Source organism: Cherax quadricarinatus, chromosome 17 (assembly GCF_038502225.1).
Source record: "Cherax quadricarinatus isolate ZL_2023a chromosome 17, ASM3850222v1, whole genome shotgun sequence".
NCBI lineage: Eukaryota > Metazoa > Arthropoda > Malacostraca > Decapoda > Parastacidae > Cherax > Cherax quadricarinatus.
This window is the reverse complement of record NC_091308.1, coordinates 9,595,697-9,614,975: the sequence shown is the minus strand read 5'-3', so window position 1 is coordinate 9,614,975 and position 19,279 is coordinate 9,595,697. Positions and strand designations below refer to the sequence as shown.

Here is a 19,279-nt window from a genome sequence, read left to right as displayed (position 1 = left end):
GCATGTTATTTACATCCCTTTATTCCTGTTTTCCATTTATACACCTCAATCATATCCCCCTAATTCTACACTTTTCTACATTTTCCTGGCCTTGTTTTCCTGGCCTATTCCACCTTGCATGATGGGGCTCGTGCAGTGTTCAAATTTGTCAGCCTGAGCTGGGAGACTTCAGTAGTGTCAGCCTGAGCTGGGAGACTTCAGTAGTGTCAGCCTGAGCTGGGAGACTTCAGTAGTGTCAGCCTGAGCTGGGAGACTTCAGTAGTGTCAGCCTGAGCTGGGAGACTTCAGTAGTGTCAGCCTGAGCTGGGAGACTTCAGTAGTGTCAGCCTGAGCTGGGAGACTTCAGTAGTGTCAGCCTGAGCTGGGAGACTTCAGTAGTGTCAGCCTGAGCTGGGAGACTTCAGTAGTGTCAGCCTGAGCTGGGAGACTTCAGTAGTGTCAGCCTGAGCTGGGAGACTTCAGTAGTGTCAGCCTGAGCTGGGAGACTTCAGTAGTGTCAGCCTGAGCTGGGAGACTTCAGTAGTGTCAGCCTGAGCTGGGAGACTTCAGTAGTGTCAGCCTGAGCTGGGAGACTTCAGTAGTGTCAGCCTGAGCTGGGAGACTTCAGTAGTGTCAGCCTGAGCTGGGAGACTTCAGTAGTGTCAGCCTGAGCTGGGAGACTTCAGTAGTGTCAGCCTGAGCTGGGAGACTTCAGTAGTGTCAGCCTGAGCTGGGAGACTTCAGTAGTGTCAGCCTGAGCTGGGAGACTTCAGTAGTGTCAGCCTGAGCTGGGAGACTTCAGTAGGACAATGCGGATATCATCAAGTATTCCATTAAGGGTTCATCAGCTACGGAAGCTTCAAAGGCTTCGTTCCAGCACGGCTGGAGTTACTAGCTCTTGGGAATTGTCATCTCTCGGGACAGCCTATCCCATTCACAGGAGAAACTTAATTCTTATGAAGATTGCCCCATCATCCCAGAGCGGGGGCAAGAGAAATTATACTTAGGATACAGAAAAATAAATTGGATGATTTACTGTATCAGACTGTAGATAGAGGAAAGAGGGAGGGGGTTGAAAGAGTAAGCTGGATGATATGTCTAACTGCATTTGCACTTTAATAGATAATGATGTAGAATCGTTTTATTTTTTATTATTAAATAAAAAATGGACACACGTCACACCAGAGAACTCGATGTGTGTTAGAGATCAACTATATTTTCAACGCCTTCCCTACATGCATATGGGAAATTATCAACAAACCTCAGGCTCTCTTCTAAAGAAAATTGACAGATTCCTCATACCAGTTCCTGACCAGCCGAGCTAGGGTTCATAAGTCGGACTGTGTGCGGGGCCAGCAGTAACAGCCTGATTGATAGACCCTGATCCACTGGGAGGCCTGGCCTGTGACCGGGCCGCAGACGCTCCTGGAAGCATCCTTGAGGTATCTTTCAAGTATCAGGTGCATCTTTCAAGTATCAGACCTGTACTCACAAAACTTGAACCAAACACTGATCTTTGGGGATTCCACTCGTTGTATACCCGTGCTCTCTCCGTCTCCAAATTTATCTGCCTTTTATTTATTAAATATTCCTGTACCTGCTTTAGAACCTTTGCTACCACAACCTGTTCTTAGAGTTTGTATAGCTGCCTTCCGTGTGGTATTGTCAAATGTTTTCTTACAGTCAAGGAAGATGCAGGATAAGTATAGCTTTCTCGCTCTTACTTAGTTCCGGCAGTGCCATAAGTCTAAGAGTCATGAGAGAAGAATCTCTCTCTGTGTACCCGTGCTGGATGTCAACTGTGTATTTATTTATTTCTAGATAGGATACTGTTCGCCTTATTATCTTTTCTAGTACCCTAGTTACATTTACGAGTCTTGTGTAACAGAACAATATTATTTATGGTTAGTGTAAGCTTACTTTTTAAGGCTCATTTTACTCGCATATTTTGTGCAAGCAGCGCATCCAGGTGGAAATACCTCTTCACATAAACAAGTAGCAGCCGTACAGAGTTGGTTGAGTGAGCCAAGTCAGGCAACTATTAATATTCACATTGCACTTGGGACCCCAAACTGAATAACTGAACATCGCTTCATTGTTGAATGCAAAAGCGTATTAGACAACTCAGTTTATTGCAGTTGACTAACTACATGTACCTCACTTGGAGCTTTCATTTAATGGGCTTAAAATAATGGCAATAATTTCTGAATCCAAATGACTACAACAGTGAAGAAATCACTGGTAGCAGAGCAAGCTTTTTTTTTTTTTTTTAAAGTGTCACTGTGTAGAGCTTTGTTAAGTCAGAACCTGAGAAGACTATCCTGAGTGAAACGTTGTCCCGATAAAAGCTTGTTTTGCAATCTCTGCTTTCTTCACAGTAACTTTTATTACCAGTATCTCTGAAAATGTGTATTCTTTATTTACAGCTTGGTCAGTTGTTTTATTTTAAAAGCTTCAATTCCTTCAGTGTGTCCAGAGTGTTTTTTCCCCAACTCTTACTTACCCTATTTTCACGATGAGATTTTTTTTTGTCTGTTCCCGCTTTCTCTCGCACCAAAAGGGGTAAAATTATATAAATTGCTTCTCAGTAATTCAAAGTAATTATGGTAAATTCTGGAGGGACTAGTTCCAGGTCATCAGACTGACATTATTCCTTACGAGAGCTAGAGGTTCGACAGACAATGCAAATGCCTCAATGAAAAGCAGGGATGTTACACTGCGAGAAAACTCGGTAAGCGTAATGGGTCCAAGACTTTTCAAAACAGACACACACACGCTCTGGGACTAGTCTTTGCAACAAGACTAGTCCTAGAGCTAAGGGGTATGTCCTTCGAGGAGAGGTTAAGGGGAAATCGACCTGACAACACTGGAGGACAGGAGAGACAAGGGGGACATGATAACGACATACAAAATACTGAGAGGAATTGACAAGGTGGACAAATACAGGATGTTCTAGAGATGGGACACAGGAACAAGGTGACACAGTTGGAAGTTGAAGACACAGATGAATCACAGGGATGTTAGGAAGTATTTCTTCAGCCACAGAGTAGTCAGGAAGTGGAATAGTTTGGGAAGCGATGTAGTGGAGGCAGGATCCATACATAGCTTTAAGCAGAGGTACGATAAAGCTCATGGTTCAGGGAGAGTGACCTAGTGGCGACCAGTGAAGAGGCGGGGCCAGGAGCTTGGACTCGACCCCTGCAACCTTAACTAGGTGAGTACACACACACACACACACACACACACACACACACACGGAAGGAATAGACTCTGAGGTGTCCCTGTTTGCAGATGACGTGAAGTTGATGAGAAGAATTCACTCGATCGAAGACCAGGCAGAACTACAAAGGGATCTGGACAGGCTGCAGACCTGGTCCAGCAATTGGCTCCTGGAGTTCAATCCCACCAAGTGCAAAGTCATGAAGATTGGGGAAGGGCAAAGAAGACCGCAGACGGAGTACAGTCTAGGGGGCCAGAGACTACAAACCTCACTCAAGGAAAAAGATCTTGGGGTGAGTATAACACCAGGCACATCTCCTGAAGCGCACATCAACCAAATAACTGCTGCAGCATATGGGCGCCTGGCAAACCTCAGAACAGCATTCCGACATCTTAATAAGGAATCATTCAGGACCCTGTACACCGTGTACGTTAGGCCCATATTGGAGTATGCGGCACCAGTTTGGAACCCACACCTAGCCAAGCACGTGAAGAAACTAGAGAAAGTGCAAAGGTTTGCAACAAGACTAGTCCCAGAGCTAAGAGGTATGTCCTACGAGGAGAGGCTAAGGGAAATCAACCTGACGACACTGGAGGACAGGAGAGATAGGGGGGACATGATAACGACATACAAAATACTGAGAGGAATTGACAAGGTGGACAAAGACAGGATGTTCCAGAGATTGGACACAGTAACAAGGGGACACAGTTGGAAGCTGAAGACACAGATGAATCACAGGGATGTTAGGAAGTATTTCTTCAGCCACAGAGTAGTCAGGAAGTGGAATAGTTTGGGAAGCGATGTAGTGGAGGCAGGATCCATACATAGCTTTAAGCAGAGGTATGATAAAGCTCACGGCTCAGGGAGAGTGACCTAGTAGCGATCAGTGAAGAGGCGGGGCCAGGAGCTCGGACTCGACCCCCGCAACCTCAACTAGGTGAGTGTACACACACAACCATACACACACAGCGCCACACACACACAGCCACACACACATACAGCCCCACACACATACAGCCACACACATATACAGCCACACACACATACAGCCACACACACATACAGCCACACACACATACAGCCACACACACATACAGCCACACACACATACAGCCACACACACATACAGCCGCACACACAGCCACACACACACACACACACAGCCACACACACACACACAGCCACACACACACACACACCCACACACACACACACACCCACACACACACACACACACACACCCACACACACACACACACCCACACACACACACACACACACACACACACACACACACACACACACACACACACACACACACACACACACACACACACACAACCACACACACACAACCACACACACACAACCACACACACAACCACACGCACACAACCACACACACACAACCACACACACACAACCACACACACACAACCACACACACACACACACACACACACACACACACACACACACACACACACACACACACACACACACACACGACACACACACACCACACACAACACACACACACCACACACAACCACACACACACCCACACAACCACACACAACCACCTACAACCACCCACACACACCCACACAACCACCCACACACACCCACACAACCACACGCACACACACAACCACACGCACACACACAACCACACGCACACACACAACCCCCCTTCACACATGCACAACCACACACTACACAAGCACCCATATGCAACAGGCCTAGTGTCAAATCGACACGTGCCTAGGACAAAATGGTAACTCTCTCGCTCACACACACACACACACACACACACACACACACACACACACACACACACACTTGCAAAGTATGTGGGAAAAGATATTTTTTATTTGTTCTTGATAGGGGTGATATAGGAGGGACCGGGGAAGGAATAACATGGGAGGGGCTTATCTGGGGAGATTTGGTTCGGGAGAGGATTGTTATGTGGAGGTATTGTAGTATAATTATTTAGCATATGTCAGCCTGACCCGTGAGAGGTAGTGATGTTAATTTATGCGTCAGGGTAACGTGTAGTGACGAGGGTGTTAGGAGATGGCAGGAGCTGCTCGCTGGTTTTGGAAACACTGTAATATTGACAGCGTTGCAATGGTGGTAACTCTACTGTAATGGTAATACTAGCTACTCTGTGGCATCAGTAATGCTTCACCAATATTACTTGATTGGTTATACAAAACATTATAATACATGGCAAACGTAGTGCACAGGTTAATTCTTTCAGTGTTAGTATATGTGCTTGTTACAGATGTTGAACGGCAGTGTCAGGTTATGATATGTGCTTGTTGCAGATGATGATCTAAAGTGTCACTTATATGTACTTGTTGCAGATGTTGAACTAGTTCATCTTGCAGCAGAAGCATATTTATTGACAGTACAAACTCGACGAGAATAAACATAGCATTTTGAGCATCAACCTTTTCGTCTGTACGTTTTAGATGCATGAATTTTTGTAGGCTTTTTTATTAACAGTGAGGCACAGTGCACAACTGACATATGTGCATGGCGCTCAGTTGTCGCCAGCTCGTCAGCAGTACTCAAAATACGTGAATGTCCGATTTAACAATTTTTTTTTCTGTAACAAAAAATAGGTGTTTGGTAAATTCTGATTTCATATATGAAAGAACTATCAGACAAACCCTTGAAACAGTCATAAGCACCCTAACACAACGCGTCGGTCTGGAGTTTTATGACTCTCTGACCGCGGGTTCTAACCCCGCCCGTGGTATGTTTTTTTTTTTTTATGAGCGCCCTAAATCCTCACAAGTGCATGGAAAATCTGAAGACAGAAGCATACTAAATTTGTATTGAATACGTGCCATTAAAGAAACCTAGAAGATCAGGAATAGAAAGAGTAGAAGTATGTACAGAAGAAAAAGTGTTACCGGACTGCCTGAAAACGTGAATAAATTACAACGAAGGAAAGATATCTTAGCTGAGAGATCACCGAGATAGCACTAATACTTAAGATGCTCCAGGCACAAGTACAACAGAAACAAAAAAGCCATCCAGATCATTGAAAGAAACAAATATTTTTATGCATATGCAAAATCCAAATTAATAACTACCTGTAGAATTGGACCATTAATCACTGGAGGTTCATAAACTGACGATGAAAAGTAAATGAGCGAAATTTCAACTACCCATACTAACTGATGTTCATCAGTCCAGTAGACGAAAACAGGACGGAGAACGCAGATTTTTTTTTCATCCGAAGGCCAGTCAGGCTAAATAGTTGACATATTTGATGATTACCTGGCTGATTACCAGCTACTAAACAATTGTGACAGAATTAGAGGTTCCCCCCTCCGCTTGGCGCCCCCCCCCCGTCCTCCGCAAAAAAATAACGGTAATAATAATATAATAAACAGTTACCTAAGCTTAAAGCGACAATAATGATTCTTTTAATAATAACAAAATAGTGCATAAAACTTCTTGGTACTTGATCCTACGTTTTAAAATGTAAACCTCCTTAAAATTCTAATACTTCATCATTCCTCTTTGTACTTCCTCCTCCCCTCTCTTCCTACTTCAGTCTCCACCCTTTCTTCCTCCTCCCTTCCCGCTCTCTCCATTTTCCTTCCATCATCCCTCTTCCCAGCTTCACTCGTCCTTCCACCCTCCCTCCCTCTTCTACACTCTTCCACACACTCGCTGCCTCACTCCCTCTTCCTTACTCCCTCTCCTTCCCTCCCTTTCCTTCCCTCCCTCTCCTTCCCTCCCTCTCCTTCCCTACCTCCCTCTTCCTCCTCCAGTATTTTTAACACTGGAGGCGGTTCACCCGACGCTCGCCGGGTTTGAAGTATTTTATCCCCCTCCCACTGCCGCTTCTCCCTCAGAAGCCTCTGACCCTCTTTCAAACCTTTTACTTCTCCTTTAAAAGAAGTTCTTTTTACTCGTTATTGGAGAAATAGAGAGAGTCGTATAAAGCCACGGTAACCGGGCTGCTCAAGCCTCCACACCTATCTTCTCTTTGCACTCTGTATATTCGAAAATTTGTGTTTCCCGACGTTGCGTCTCGGCTCCTGGCACCGCTTCTTAAGCTTTAACCGCACTGTTGATTTCTGTCTTCTTGAACCCAAACATGTATAGTCTTATAACTGTGTATGAAGTCTATCTTCACTGTTAAAAAGTTCATCCCACTTCCTCCTGGAAATCCCTGTGACTCAATCGTGTTTTTACCTTTTCCATTTATTTTTCATATTCCTCGTATTTCTTACAGTCTGCTACTAGCAGCAGCATCAGTTCCTTAGAGTATCTTATGCGAAGTAATTATGCCTCTCCAGGCCTTATTTCTTAAGAGAGAGTACAGATTCATCAATTTCAGACTCTGTTGTGCACTCTAGCCTGTGGGACCAGTATGGTGCAAAGATTTGCGTCTTTTTCATGCTTCTGAATATGGTTTACAAGGTGAGGGGGGGGGATGCTCCTGGTGCTGCTGATTACAAGATGGGCCTCACATACTTGTACACTCGTTCTTTATTGAGGCTACTGAAAGCTTTTCTGAGATTTGTTAGCCTTGTATACACTGCCGTAGTAGTTCAAGCGAAGGTCAAGCCACAATTTCTGAATGATCTAAATTATTTTAGTTAACGCTAAAGCTGTCGTACCAGACAAGAGTACAAAGGCAACAAAAAGCTGCCCAGGATGTTGCAAGAAGTACCATATTTTTCTACATGCATGGGCGATTAATCACAGGAGGTTCGTACACTGACGATGAAGAAATTAGTGAAATTCTGAAAGATCACTATGAATCAGTGTTCAGCAATCCACTAAAAATCAGGGCGGAGAATGCAAAAAAAAAAAAAAAAATCAATCATTACCCTTGAAAATCAGTCGTTACCCATCAGTACTAGTCTTCCAGAATTCGAAAAAGAAATATGAAACATACCTACGGTAGGTTAGGCAAACTTAGAAGAATTCCCTGCATCGAGATCCCAAGATGTTGCATTGTCTTGCAGATGTGATGTAAACGGTTTAGAAACCCGACAAGTTGAATGAGACACTTGTGCTTAACCTACACGCATGATCTACTTACATTAGTGGATTTGTCCAGTGGTGACTCTCCCTCCTCCTGCTTCTACTCACCTGACTGCAGTACATAAGCCACTTCTTCGAACATATCCTTTACTATTCTCAGGATTGATGGATTGAGCACATCAACTCCAGGCTGAGGGACTGATTACGTCAAACTCCTCATGTTCCACCATTCTTCTCTGTATTGGACTGAAGAAGCCACTGGCTGGCGAAACGTTTCCTTAGTAAAGATTTCCCATTCTCTTAGGGTTAGGACGGGCATTTTCTGTCGTGTTGTCATTGTGTTGTTGCATTTTTTTGTAACAGAAAGGAATATTTAAAAGTAAAGAAGTGTGTGTGTGTGTGTGTGTGTGTGTGTTTCTATGTATAATTTTGTTTCTGGCTCAGTAAAATGCTTAGTGAAACTCACAAAATGCTTTAGCAAGCATTTGGCGACGTAACAATGAGTTGAACGTTGTTTCGAATGGTTTCCTCTTTCAGAACAAGACGAACGTCTGTTAAGAATGATGAACGCTTTGACCATCCATCAGTGTCAGAAATTGACATCAACATTGAAAAAGTGAGGAAGGTTATCCATGAAGATTGTCGTTAGAGTATCCGGGACATTGCAAGTATTATGGGAATTTCTTATGGGTCGTGTCAGAGCATTTTGGCTGAAAATTTGAGCAAGAGGCGAGTGGTGCAAAACAACATGGCGATCATCCCCACCCACTCCACTCTCGAGATCTTGTCCCCTATGACTTCTTTCTCTTCTCCCAAAATAAATATGATACTCAGGGGGCAACGAATCTGGGAGAGATTCAAGCAAAATCTCAAGGTGCGTTTGATACCATTAGGAAAGAAGAGATCCAGAAATGTTTTGAGAAATAACAGAGGCGCTGGGATCAGTGTATAGTCTTCCTAGGAGAGTAATTCAAGGGAGACAACTTCAGCTAGGTAATTATGTAAGTCTATACATTTTTTTTCGGCCGTTCAGGAGCACCTCTTATAGATACTACATTCTCTGCCTTTCAGATGTCTGGAAAAACTACCGCATTCATTGACGTAGCTAGTGGTTCGGACAATGTTTCTGCTTCCTCTCGCAGAATCAATGGTGATATCTTATCAGGTCCTACTGTCTTTGATGTATTCAGCTCCATCAAAAGTGTTCGTTTTTGTTTTGCCCTTTTTCAATGTGTGTATGGTGTCCAGTACCTGTTGGTGTACTATTTTCCTTAGACTTTCAGGCAGTGTCCCAATTTCCACTGAGAAGACTTCTTTTAATCATTTGTTCATCACGTCACGGCCTTCCTCACCATCTCCTGTTAGCTCTCCTTTCTTGAGTCGAATTACCTGGTAATTTACCGTTGTCTTTTTTCTGATGTGGCTGTGAAGTAGTTTTCACTCAGACTTGGCTTTATCTGCTGTATCATTCTCAAATTGTTTCTCAACCTCTCTCTTCACCCTAATCTGCTCACTGACTAAACTACTCACTCCGTTATTTTTATCTGTCCTTCCCTTCCTGTAGCTTTCTACTCTTATGTTTTTTTTCTTTTCCTCTGCATATCTGGTTAAACCAAGGGCTCTGTGTATTTATTTCCCATTCACCTTTTGAGTACGAAGCCCTGTTCTGCCTCTCAGTAGAGGAGAACTGTGGCTAGAACACTGGACAATCCAGGACTATGCCTGAGGGTTGTGTCTTGGACATTGGACGACCCAGGACTGTCTGGGACACTGGACGACCCGTAAACAGTGTCGAGCACTGTCTGGGGCATTTGACGATCTAGGGGGACTGTCTGGGGTACTGGACAACCCAGGATTGTCAGGGGCAGGGAAGATCCAGGGTTGCGTCTGGGGCACTGGACGACTAGGGACTGTGGCCGGGCTACTGGATGACTCAAGAGGACAGTCTGCGGTACTGTACAGTGGGTTATGACTTGGGTACTGGACGACCCAGGACTGCGTCTGGAGTACTGAACGACACAGAGGTGGCCAGGCATCCCTTCATGCAGGTGTGCTGATGCTGGTGAAGGGCTCTTCATTCAAGGAATTGTAGCTACCCTCCCATTCTTCGGGTCAAGCGTGATTACCTCCCATTGATTTAACACTTCCCGTTAATATAATATATTGCTGAAGGAGAAGCAGAAAATTTGAAATACATTTGTTTAAATTGAAAAAAAAGAGGAGAGACGCCATCTGTGTTACAGAAGAAATTTAACATGAGCAGAATGGTAAAGATGAAAGAATTTATGCCGAGGGGTAAAGAGCTGAGAATAAGATGTAAGAGAAATGAGGCGAGAGAATGGAAATGAAGGAGAATTAGGTAGTGTGAATGATAAAGATGTAGGAGGAAAATGACGATAGCGATACGATGAGCATAAACGATAAATTGGGATGAATGGAGCGTAAATGACTGCATATAACACGATTTATGGAAACTCACAATGATGAGGGCGCCAGACGAGGAAGAAAAGTTGAAGGATATTTTGATGAAACATGAGACATTATTCTGTTATGACATTGGCTGCAGCGTGTCGTAAACACTAGTTCATGATAGGGCCTAATAATTAGGGCTTTATAAATTTTATACAGAAGTTTTTAATTGGAGACAGTAGACGAGGAGGTGATCAATCCTTCAGTCCTGCAACAAAGACAGGAAGATGGGCTCCTATATAGGAGTCAAATGAAATCCAGCAGTTGAAGGTATCTTGACAGGTGGATGGAATTCACTAGTGGAAGTAGGTCATGCCAAGTGTTGGCGAAACAATCTCCAGGAAAAAGGAAGGATACCCAGGTGTTGCATATGTATTATTCATTAATTTGCAAATGTTGTATACCAATAATGCTATGATGCTTGTCTAACACAGCATCACCATGGAATCTTCGTACAGAGGATATCTTTTGCAACCTGTTAGCGTCTAGCCAGGGATCGAACCCTAGATATATTAGCAAGCTTCACGAGAAGCCCGCCAATATTCCTAGATGTTTTAGTCCACCGGGCCATCAGTGCTTCAAAGATTAGGTGCCCAGTACCACTGAACATCTCATTCCAGATGCTTCAGGAAGTAGGAACACTGGCTGTATAAAAACGAGAGTCTGATATACAAAATACAGTGGTGGTACCAGCACGCCTTGAATGACTTCATTTGAGAGTTTTGCTTATGACAATAAGGAAGAACATCAACGATTTACGAGAATTTGAATGATTCAAGAATATCAACGAGCATATTACAATATATTGATTAAAACTGTAATAGTGTCTGTGCACATATATATCCGCACGCACGCACAAAGGAACAGCAGACCAAGTATCTATAGACAAGTACCTGTGACAGCTAGTGACGACTACTACTAAAACTACATAGGCCACAGGAACAGCAGGCCGAGTTTTTACTGAGAAGTATAGTTGTCAACCAACAGCTACAACTATTACTATTATTATTACTACTACTACTACTACACATGGAAAGAAACTTACAAGTGAGAGGAGAAGTATGAGCATCTGAGTGTGGAGCTAAGTGTCCCCTTGTATATCAATGGCAAACCGTCCTCCTGGAGATTGCGGGGTTATCCCTGCTCACCCTTGGTAATATATATCGTGTTTTAGTGGGGGTTTATGTCAGGTCAGTGGGGTTCTTTTTTTTATGTAAGCTAAAATGTTTTGGTCAGGAAACATTCCTAGAACTTTTTGGAGAGTCTGCGCCCATAGATTCAGTTACATTGCGCCTGTGATGCTTTGCATGGAAGTTCGTGTAATTATGTGGGAGTCTTTTTTCAGTTTAATGTATAATGTTTGTCCTCGATAAGTATTTATGTTTGAAGGCGTTATATGCTTTGTGTTTTTGTGTGCTAACTCGCCTATTGTTTTTTTATGGGGGAGAATCTCTGCTCCTTATTCCGCCTCTTAACTTTGAGACGGGTTTCACAAGTTTCCCACCTAGTGTGCTAATTTTATATTGTGTACTGTGTATGCTTCCATTACCTTCTTATTTGAATCACTCCTTTTTCTAACCACCTTGAAGCTCAAGAAGTTCTTACTGTCATCTCTGTGACTCATTGGCATCTTAAACTTCCAGTTGTCATGTTCCCCGCATTTTAGACAGCACATCTATGTTCGTATCTTGTTCACTGTTATCGTGTCTTCACTTTTTCTTCTTTCCTCTAGGCTCATTAGCTTCAGTTCTTCTGGCCTATCTTCTCATTTCTCTGATGTGGGTTATTTACACTTAGTGTGATAGTATTTTTTGTGTGTGAGCTTGCTACTTATTTTAGTAATATAGTTTTGGCTTGCGAGTGTTAGTGTTTGTGGCTGTTTTCAACTTTTTATTGTCAAAACTGCTGAATTATTTTATAGAGTTCTGTAAATTCAGTAACCTTTCTTGTCAGTTGTGCGGCTGGGGCCAGTCTTGTTGCAGATCACGGAAATTTTCTCAAGTTTATATTCTTTATTACATCTGGACTTCAAGCTGGTGTTGCATAGTGTATTCTCTGCTGGGTCTGACAGATGTCTTGTGCGTGATCTTGAATTTTTGTGTGTTACACTTTCTGAAGGTTCCTCTCCAGTACGCAAAGCACACTTGTGGGTAAAACACCGAGTAATAGGTATTTTCCCTGCGAAAAGTGTCTTCCAATTTGCCACTGTTGTGCCTATATGAGCATCCAGAGTAATATGCTGTGCTTACCGTAATAGTATTGCAGCTTCTCAGCTTCTTGGTCTTCTTTCACTTTCCCAATATTCATAACTCTGCAATTATTGAATTCCATTTGCTGTTTTTCTTACCATCTCTGTAGCGAATCCAAATCTTCTCGCAGCTTTTCTATGTCTTTAATCTATTTTATTCTTAGTTTAATGTATGTAAGCAGTAAAACATGAACTTGTTTCTTCTTTTACGTATATGAGGAACATTACTTGACCTAGTGACCAATCCTCTTAACCGACACGTTTGTAGCTCCCGTAGCTTGTCAACGTTGATGGAGTATGACAACTAACCATAGATGGTCCTAGTGTGTAAGTATCGTATGGAATAGAGTAAAAGAGTATTGCTGACGAATCCAAGTTTGCTGAATATAAAAAAAATAGGTCTAGCCTGATATTCGCTCAATTATATTTACTTAGTCTTGTTTCCCTTCAGTATTCTGTGTTTGTGCGTACTCGTCTATATGGGACTGTAAGTGTTGTGTGTCAGTTCCTGGCCCTGCCTCTTCGCTAGCCGCTACTGGGTTCCTGGCTTCTTAAAGCCATGTATGGATCCTGCCACAACCACCCCACTGTCTAGATCGTTCCACTTCCTGACCATTCTGAGGCTGAAGAAATACTTGAGCCTCACTCTCAAGTGCTCCATAGTGCTCTTATCCTGAGTTACTTCAGTAATCAACCGATTCAGTGGCTGAGAGGATGGGCTGGTAATCCCAGACCATGAGATCACTCCATTAATTTGTTAGATTTGTTTACTTACGAATGTAACAAGTGACTTAGAAGGAGCAAGAGTTAGAGCGGCTTCTGGTCAAATTCATGTTCTCCACTGCCACTCCCCACTTCATGATGTGGGAGTGTAGACTGCAATGACCTATGCATGTGTAGTTGGTGTCGTCCATCCTGTTTACGTGTGTGTGTTAATGCAGGGGAGGCTGAAGGTCATGTGTTTCACCGAAGTAAACCTTTTTACATCCCCCACACAGAGTGCTGTAAACACCTACAGCAGCGGTGCTCTTGTTTCTATGAATCTGGTGATTTTCTTTACGGTTTTGATGGTTGCAACAACTACATCTATTTTGGCGATAAGCGGTGACAACCTGTCCTGTGAGAAGGACCAGACGACGATCAATATTAGTTTCTGGAAGAGGTGAAAAATCCGTTAACTTCTTGCTGGAGTGAAGATTGAGAAATCTTTAGGAAGGTGACGGAGTCCTCGACGTATTTCTATTCATCTGCATTGCTTATCCTGAGGGCGTGGAGAAGCAGTATTCTGGAGGCAACGTAATTTAAGTAACTTATCGATCAAGTAAAAGAAACCAACGTACATGCTGGTAGGACTCGTCGTTCTTATTGTCTATGATTATTATAATAAAAATGTACCCATAACCTAGCAGTGCCCTCCTTCCTTCACATCAGCATTTAATGTGATCATTGTTGTCCCTGGACCTCACCCGCCATGAAATAACTTATTAACCTTCTTACCTCTTCTTTGACCTTTCTCCAAGCCTGACCTCAGGGTGTTTGTTTGCCTTATTAAGCGGTGCATGTGTGTGTATTTATATATAGTTGAAGTCCAGTCCTGGACAAAACGTAATGAAGGTTTCCTTGCCACATAGTGTACGTCTCACTACCTGTGGACTTAAGCCTTGGTTCAGCCAGTGAGTGTTATTCTAACTGTTGTTAATGTCAGTTATGTCGTGCTAGGAGCATGTTGTGCGACTAAAAGACTTTAATTAACACAGTATTAGTAACTTCCTTTGTGTGAAGCATCAAGTAATTAATGCTGTAGTTTTTCTGATATTATTCAAGAACTATTTTTCTATATTTCTCTTGAAATTTTATTTCCCATGTGCTGCTGTGTCACACCCTTACGGGCTTAGTGCTTCACCAGAAGTGCAGTAATAGTCCGTATTGTTTCAAAATGGACAAGCTTCGCTATTTTCTCGAGCAAGTGTAATTCTGATAAAGTTGGTAAGTTTTTTTCCCTTTAGCTCAAGTTGGTTATTTACAAACTCGGATAAGTGAGCCGACAAAGTTTTAACTCGGTTTGCGAATTAAGGGAATTCACTTTACTGATTGACAGCTCACTTTATACGCTTAATGCACTTAACTGATTCCCTGTGATAAAGTACAGGGCTTTATTAGAAACACTCCCTAAGTGGACCTCCAGCCGTCTGGTGGATTTATTTTTGTACAACTTGTTTGATCAGCATTTGTGATCAATGTTTGATCAACTTGTTTTATTAGCATGGTTGATATTGTTTACTCAGCATGTTTGATCAATATATTTGATCATGTTGTCCCGTTGCTTGATTGTTAGTGTACTCAACTCACACGCTGAGGTCCGGGGGTCGATCCCCGGTACGGGTGGAAACATTAGGACGTGTTCCCTTAAAACACCTGCTGTTCATGTTCACCTATCAATAAAATAGGCACCTGGGTGTTAGTCGACTGGTGTGGGTCGCATCCTGGACACAAAATTGACCTAATTTGCCCGAAATGCTCTGCATAATTCGAGGCTTTCTACATAGTAGTATGTTATTGATGTCAGCTAAGCCTGTATGTCTTGTACATGTACTTGTAGAAAGAAAAATTCTTATCAGCATGTTTGATCATGTTTCATCATGTTTATTAAGCATGTTTGATACTTTGTTGAAACAGCATATTTTTGAAACCCTTGCTCGAATAAGACAGCGGATGCTTACTCAGTTACAAGTGATTATTTTACAAAGAACCATCTCGGGAGACACTTGTTCTGCTTCATGACGAATGAACCAGTGTCTTGCAGGAGTTTTTTTTTTTTTACGCTGATCAGTTGTACAGGCTAAGAGCTGCTATCCTACCTCAGCTCATTTGAAAGGTCCATATCTAGGATATACTTCCACCGCCTGAGATGCGACCCACACCAGACGACTATCAAACGGTTATACCTACTTACTGCTAGGTGCCCAGGGGCATCAGGTTTAAGGAAACATGCCCAACGTGTCCGCCCGTGTGCCGGGTATTCAACCACGGATCCTCAGTATGTGGGTCGAGTGCGCTGCCAGCCGATCTATAAAGTTTCTTCTTAAGGATCAGCAGCTTCTCATTATTGGAAATACAAGTTGTGAATTTAATAAAGGTGCTCCCATGTTCCTGTGCTTTATTGACATTAATATTACTGAGGCAGTCAAGCAGGTCTGGTTTATTACCAGGCTGGATGACCCAGGAACCATCAAGACGTCTCCTAGGTAGACCTTTGCTGACGTCTCCTTCCTCGGCAGAATTAACTATAGGGCTCGTCTAGCTCATGGCTGGATGCACCACCACCTTCATTTATAAGTTCTGAAGAGGATGTTTATTAATAGAGTTATATTAAATGTCTTTATTATTATTAAATATCTTGGCATACCGCATTTCATCTCTTTGATAGAAATCAATGTTGACTTGATATTGGACTTCGTGCTTGTCCTCTGGCTGCTCGTTGAGTCAGTCGTTGTAGCGTCTTATTGTTTTGAAGGGAAGAAATGTTGAGACAAGCCTGGCCCAGGGCCGGGCTCAGGAGTTGAAAAACTCTCGAAATTCATCAACGGTATATCAAAAGTAATAAGTGCAACTTGCTGCAGTTGCTCCTTGACGCCACGTGATGGCTTGCAAACTTTGCTACAGTGTGTTGGGTCTTCAACGTTTTCCATAAGGCTTAATTTTCCACCTTTTTAAATTACTCCTGAATGACATTTTTCCAAATAGTTTTAAGATAAATATTTAAAAGTGTGTGTGTGTGTGTGTGTGTGTGTGTGTGTGTGTGTGTGTGTGTGTGTGTGTGTGTGCTCACCTAGTTGTACTCACCTAGTTGACGTTGCGGGGGTCGAGTCCGAGCTCCTGGCCCCGCCTCTTCACTGATCGCTACTAGGTCACTCTCCCTGAGCCGTGAGCTTTATCATACCTCTGCTTAAAGCTATGTATGGATCCTGTGTGTGTGTGTGTGTGTGTGTGTGTGTGTGTGTGTGTGTGTGTGTGTGTGTGTGTGCTCGCGCGCGCGCGTGTGCGTGCGAGCGTGTGTGAGAGCGCGCGCACGCCTATGGATTTTATATGTGCTTTATAAGCTTTTATAGCTGTTAGCCTATACCTGTGTAAGAATGTATGAAAAATTTATTTAAAAAACTGAGTGAAATAACATTGCGAGTGATGCATGATATATAAGGAAATTATATAATATATATATATATATATATATATATATATATATATATATATATATATATATATATATATATATATATATATATATATATATATATATATATATATACTCTATTCAGTTATCTGTATTCATTTCTATTTGTCACACTTGCGTATTATGAAAATAACATAAAATAGTTATATTTGAAGCCAGATATAAAGTAATTTTTAGCACTGTTAAAGTTCAGTATTTGAGTAAGTTAATGAGGAAGGTGAATGTTTATCTTAGTCTTCAATATGATGTTCTAACATTGTCTGATTCCTTATAACTATTTTTTTTATCAGTGTTTTATATGTCTATAAATCAGAGTTATTTATGAAAATTTAAAATATCAGTTGATGCTTATTATTTAATATAATATTATTATTACGACACATAAAAAGTCTTTTTAATAATTGTAAGATATTTTAATGTATTTAAATTAGTTTAGCGCTTCTTTTTGATAATAATAATAATAATAATAATAATAATAATAATAATAATAATAATAAATAATTTCCTATTTTGGTGGAAGTTACTGAATTACACAGAGGAAATACTAAAAAAAAGCAAGATGTAAAACTACACGGTTTTAAAATTGTTTCTTCTAATATTGATATAAGTAGCAAGAACTTCACTTGGATAAGTCCGATTAAAATATTTGGTACAAAACTTGTGCTTATTGAAAGGCAGATTTTTAAAATAAAAGTAAGATTTAAAAAAATCTCAAACAAGAGGGTCCCTCTTCTTTTTTACTTAAGAGCAATGAATACAAGAGTTTACTTTAAAAGAATCAAGGGGCAGGGGGGTTCATCTTTGATTAGAAACGTTCATACTATCCACCCAGAGATTATCTTAACTAGTTGTCGTAGTCGCTCAACGAAAGTTTTATGAGAATTTTTATTATGAACGATGTTGGTGTTGTATTTTGTATGGATTAAATTCTGCCTCTGAAGGTGTGTAATTCTTCCTTTCTTCCACAGGTGAGCGGAGGCTCATTTTCTGGTAACGGCTCAAGTAACAGAATACCGTAACGTGCAGCTGCCTTTGTTTATGAGGTTTGTAAAAAAAATTTGCTTTTTTATTTTATTTCTGGACGATATCTTGAGAATGGCTCTTGACTTAAGTTCAACACACAATGCTAACTGTGCATTCAAAAGCGAGTGATCACGAGGGGCAGGAGCGACTTTTAAAGCCATGTCAACAGAAGCTGGGGGGTAGGAGAACCCTTGAAACTGGTGACAGGTAACATATCAGCATGATTGATCAGCACGATGTTCATAAATAACTCTGCAGAATCGTCCCAAATATTTTAATGCCAAATGTCCCAACCTAAAATTCTCTTGGTCCCTTATAGTTAGCGTTTCTGTAAAAAGTTGAGTTTCGCAGGCGCTATTTTGTTTAATGTGCTTCACAGCCATCTAAATTTATTGGTTATATGTTGGTCTATATGTATACCATATTTGGTGCATTTATCATAAGATGTACAACATGTTTCCTATGTTGCCTCCGCTAATAGCACGAGTCTGTTTCATATTCAGTTTCCTCAAGGGTGAGGGTGGCACCCACTGAATCGTCATTCTGGACATTCAAAACACTGAAATTCTGCCGTACACTATTATGCCCCACAAAATTTCAGGGTCAGACTGTAATGAAGAGAAAGAGAAAGGAGGGGGGAGGGTAGGTTGTGTGGTGAGATAGAAAAAATAATGAGAATTGAGGATGGAAACCCTAGGAGAGATACACAATCTTTCCTTTTTCCCGTAATGTGATCAATATGAGAAAAGGATGGAGTATGAGAATAATGTAATGTGACAACAAGTATCCTGGAAGCAGCTCAGAATACACAGAATATAGGAAATATATTGATAGAAGCTGGTAGACAGAATATGAATTTTGAAACACATGATGAAGTGAAATGTGGACCAGAGCTGATGGATGTACTAATGAAAAACTTGATGAGCCAGAATAACTTGAACATGACACGAGTGAGAGGGAGAGTTGTGATGAGCTCGTAAGACTTAATCTGGTCTGTTTACCTAAATCATTCAGACATTATTGAAATTATCTACGGCAGATAATTAGAGTGAGCGATAATGCACTACCAAGATTTGATGAGAAATTGGAG

At 41.7% G+C, this 19,279-nt stretch overlaps 1 protein-coding gene across 3 annotated transcripts in view; it reads left to right on the top strand.

The window, feature by feature from the left end:
- LOC128686424 (inositol polyphosphate-4-phosphatase type I A) overlaps positions 1 to 19,279 on the top strand; it is a 405,235-nt gene that overhangs the window by 95,390 nt on the left and 290,566 nt on the right. For all 3 annotated transcript variants that reach the window (XM_053773341.2, XM_053773340.2, XM_053773339.2), the window contains exon 3: positions 18,135 to 18,209. In XM_053773341.2, coding sequence (XP_053629316.2) covers positions 18,205 to 18,209 — 5 coding nt within the window. In that variant the 5' untranslated portion in view covers positions 18,135 to 18,204. The remainder of the gene's footprint in view (positions 1 to 18,134; positions 18,210 to 19,279) is intronic.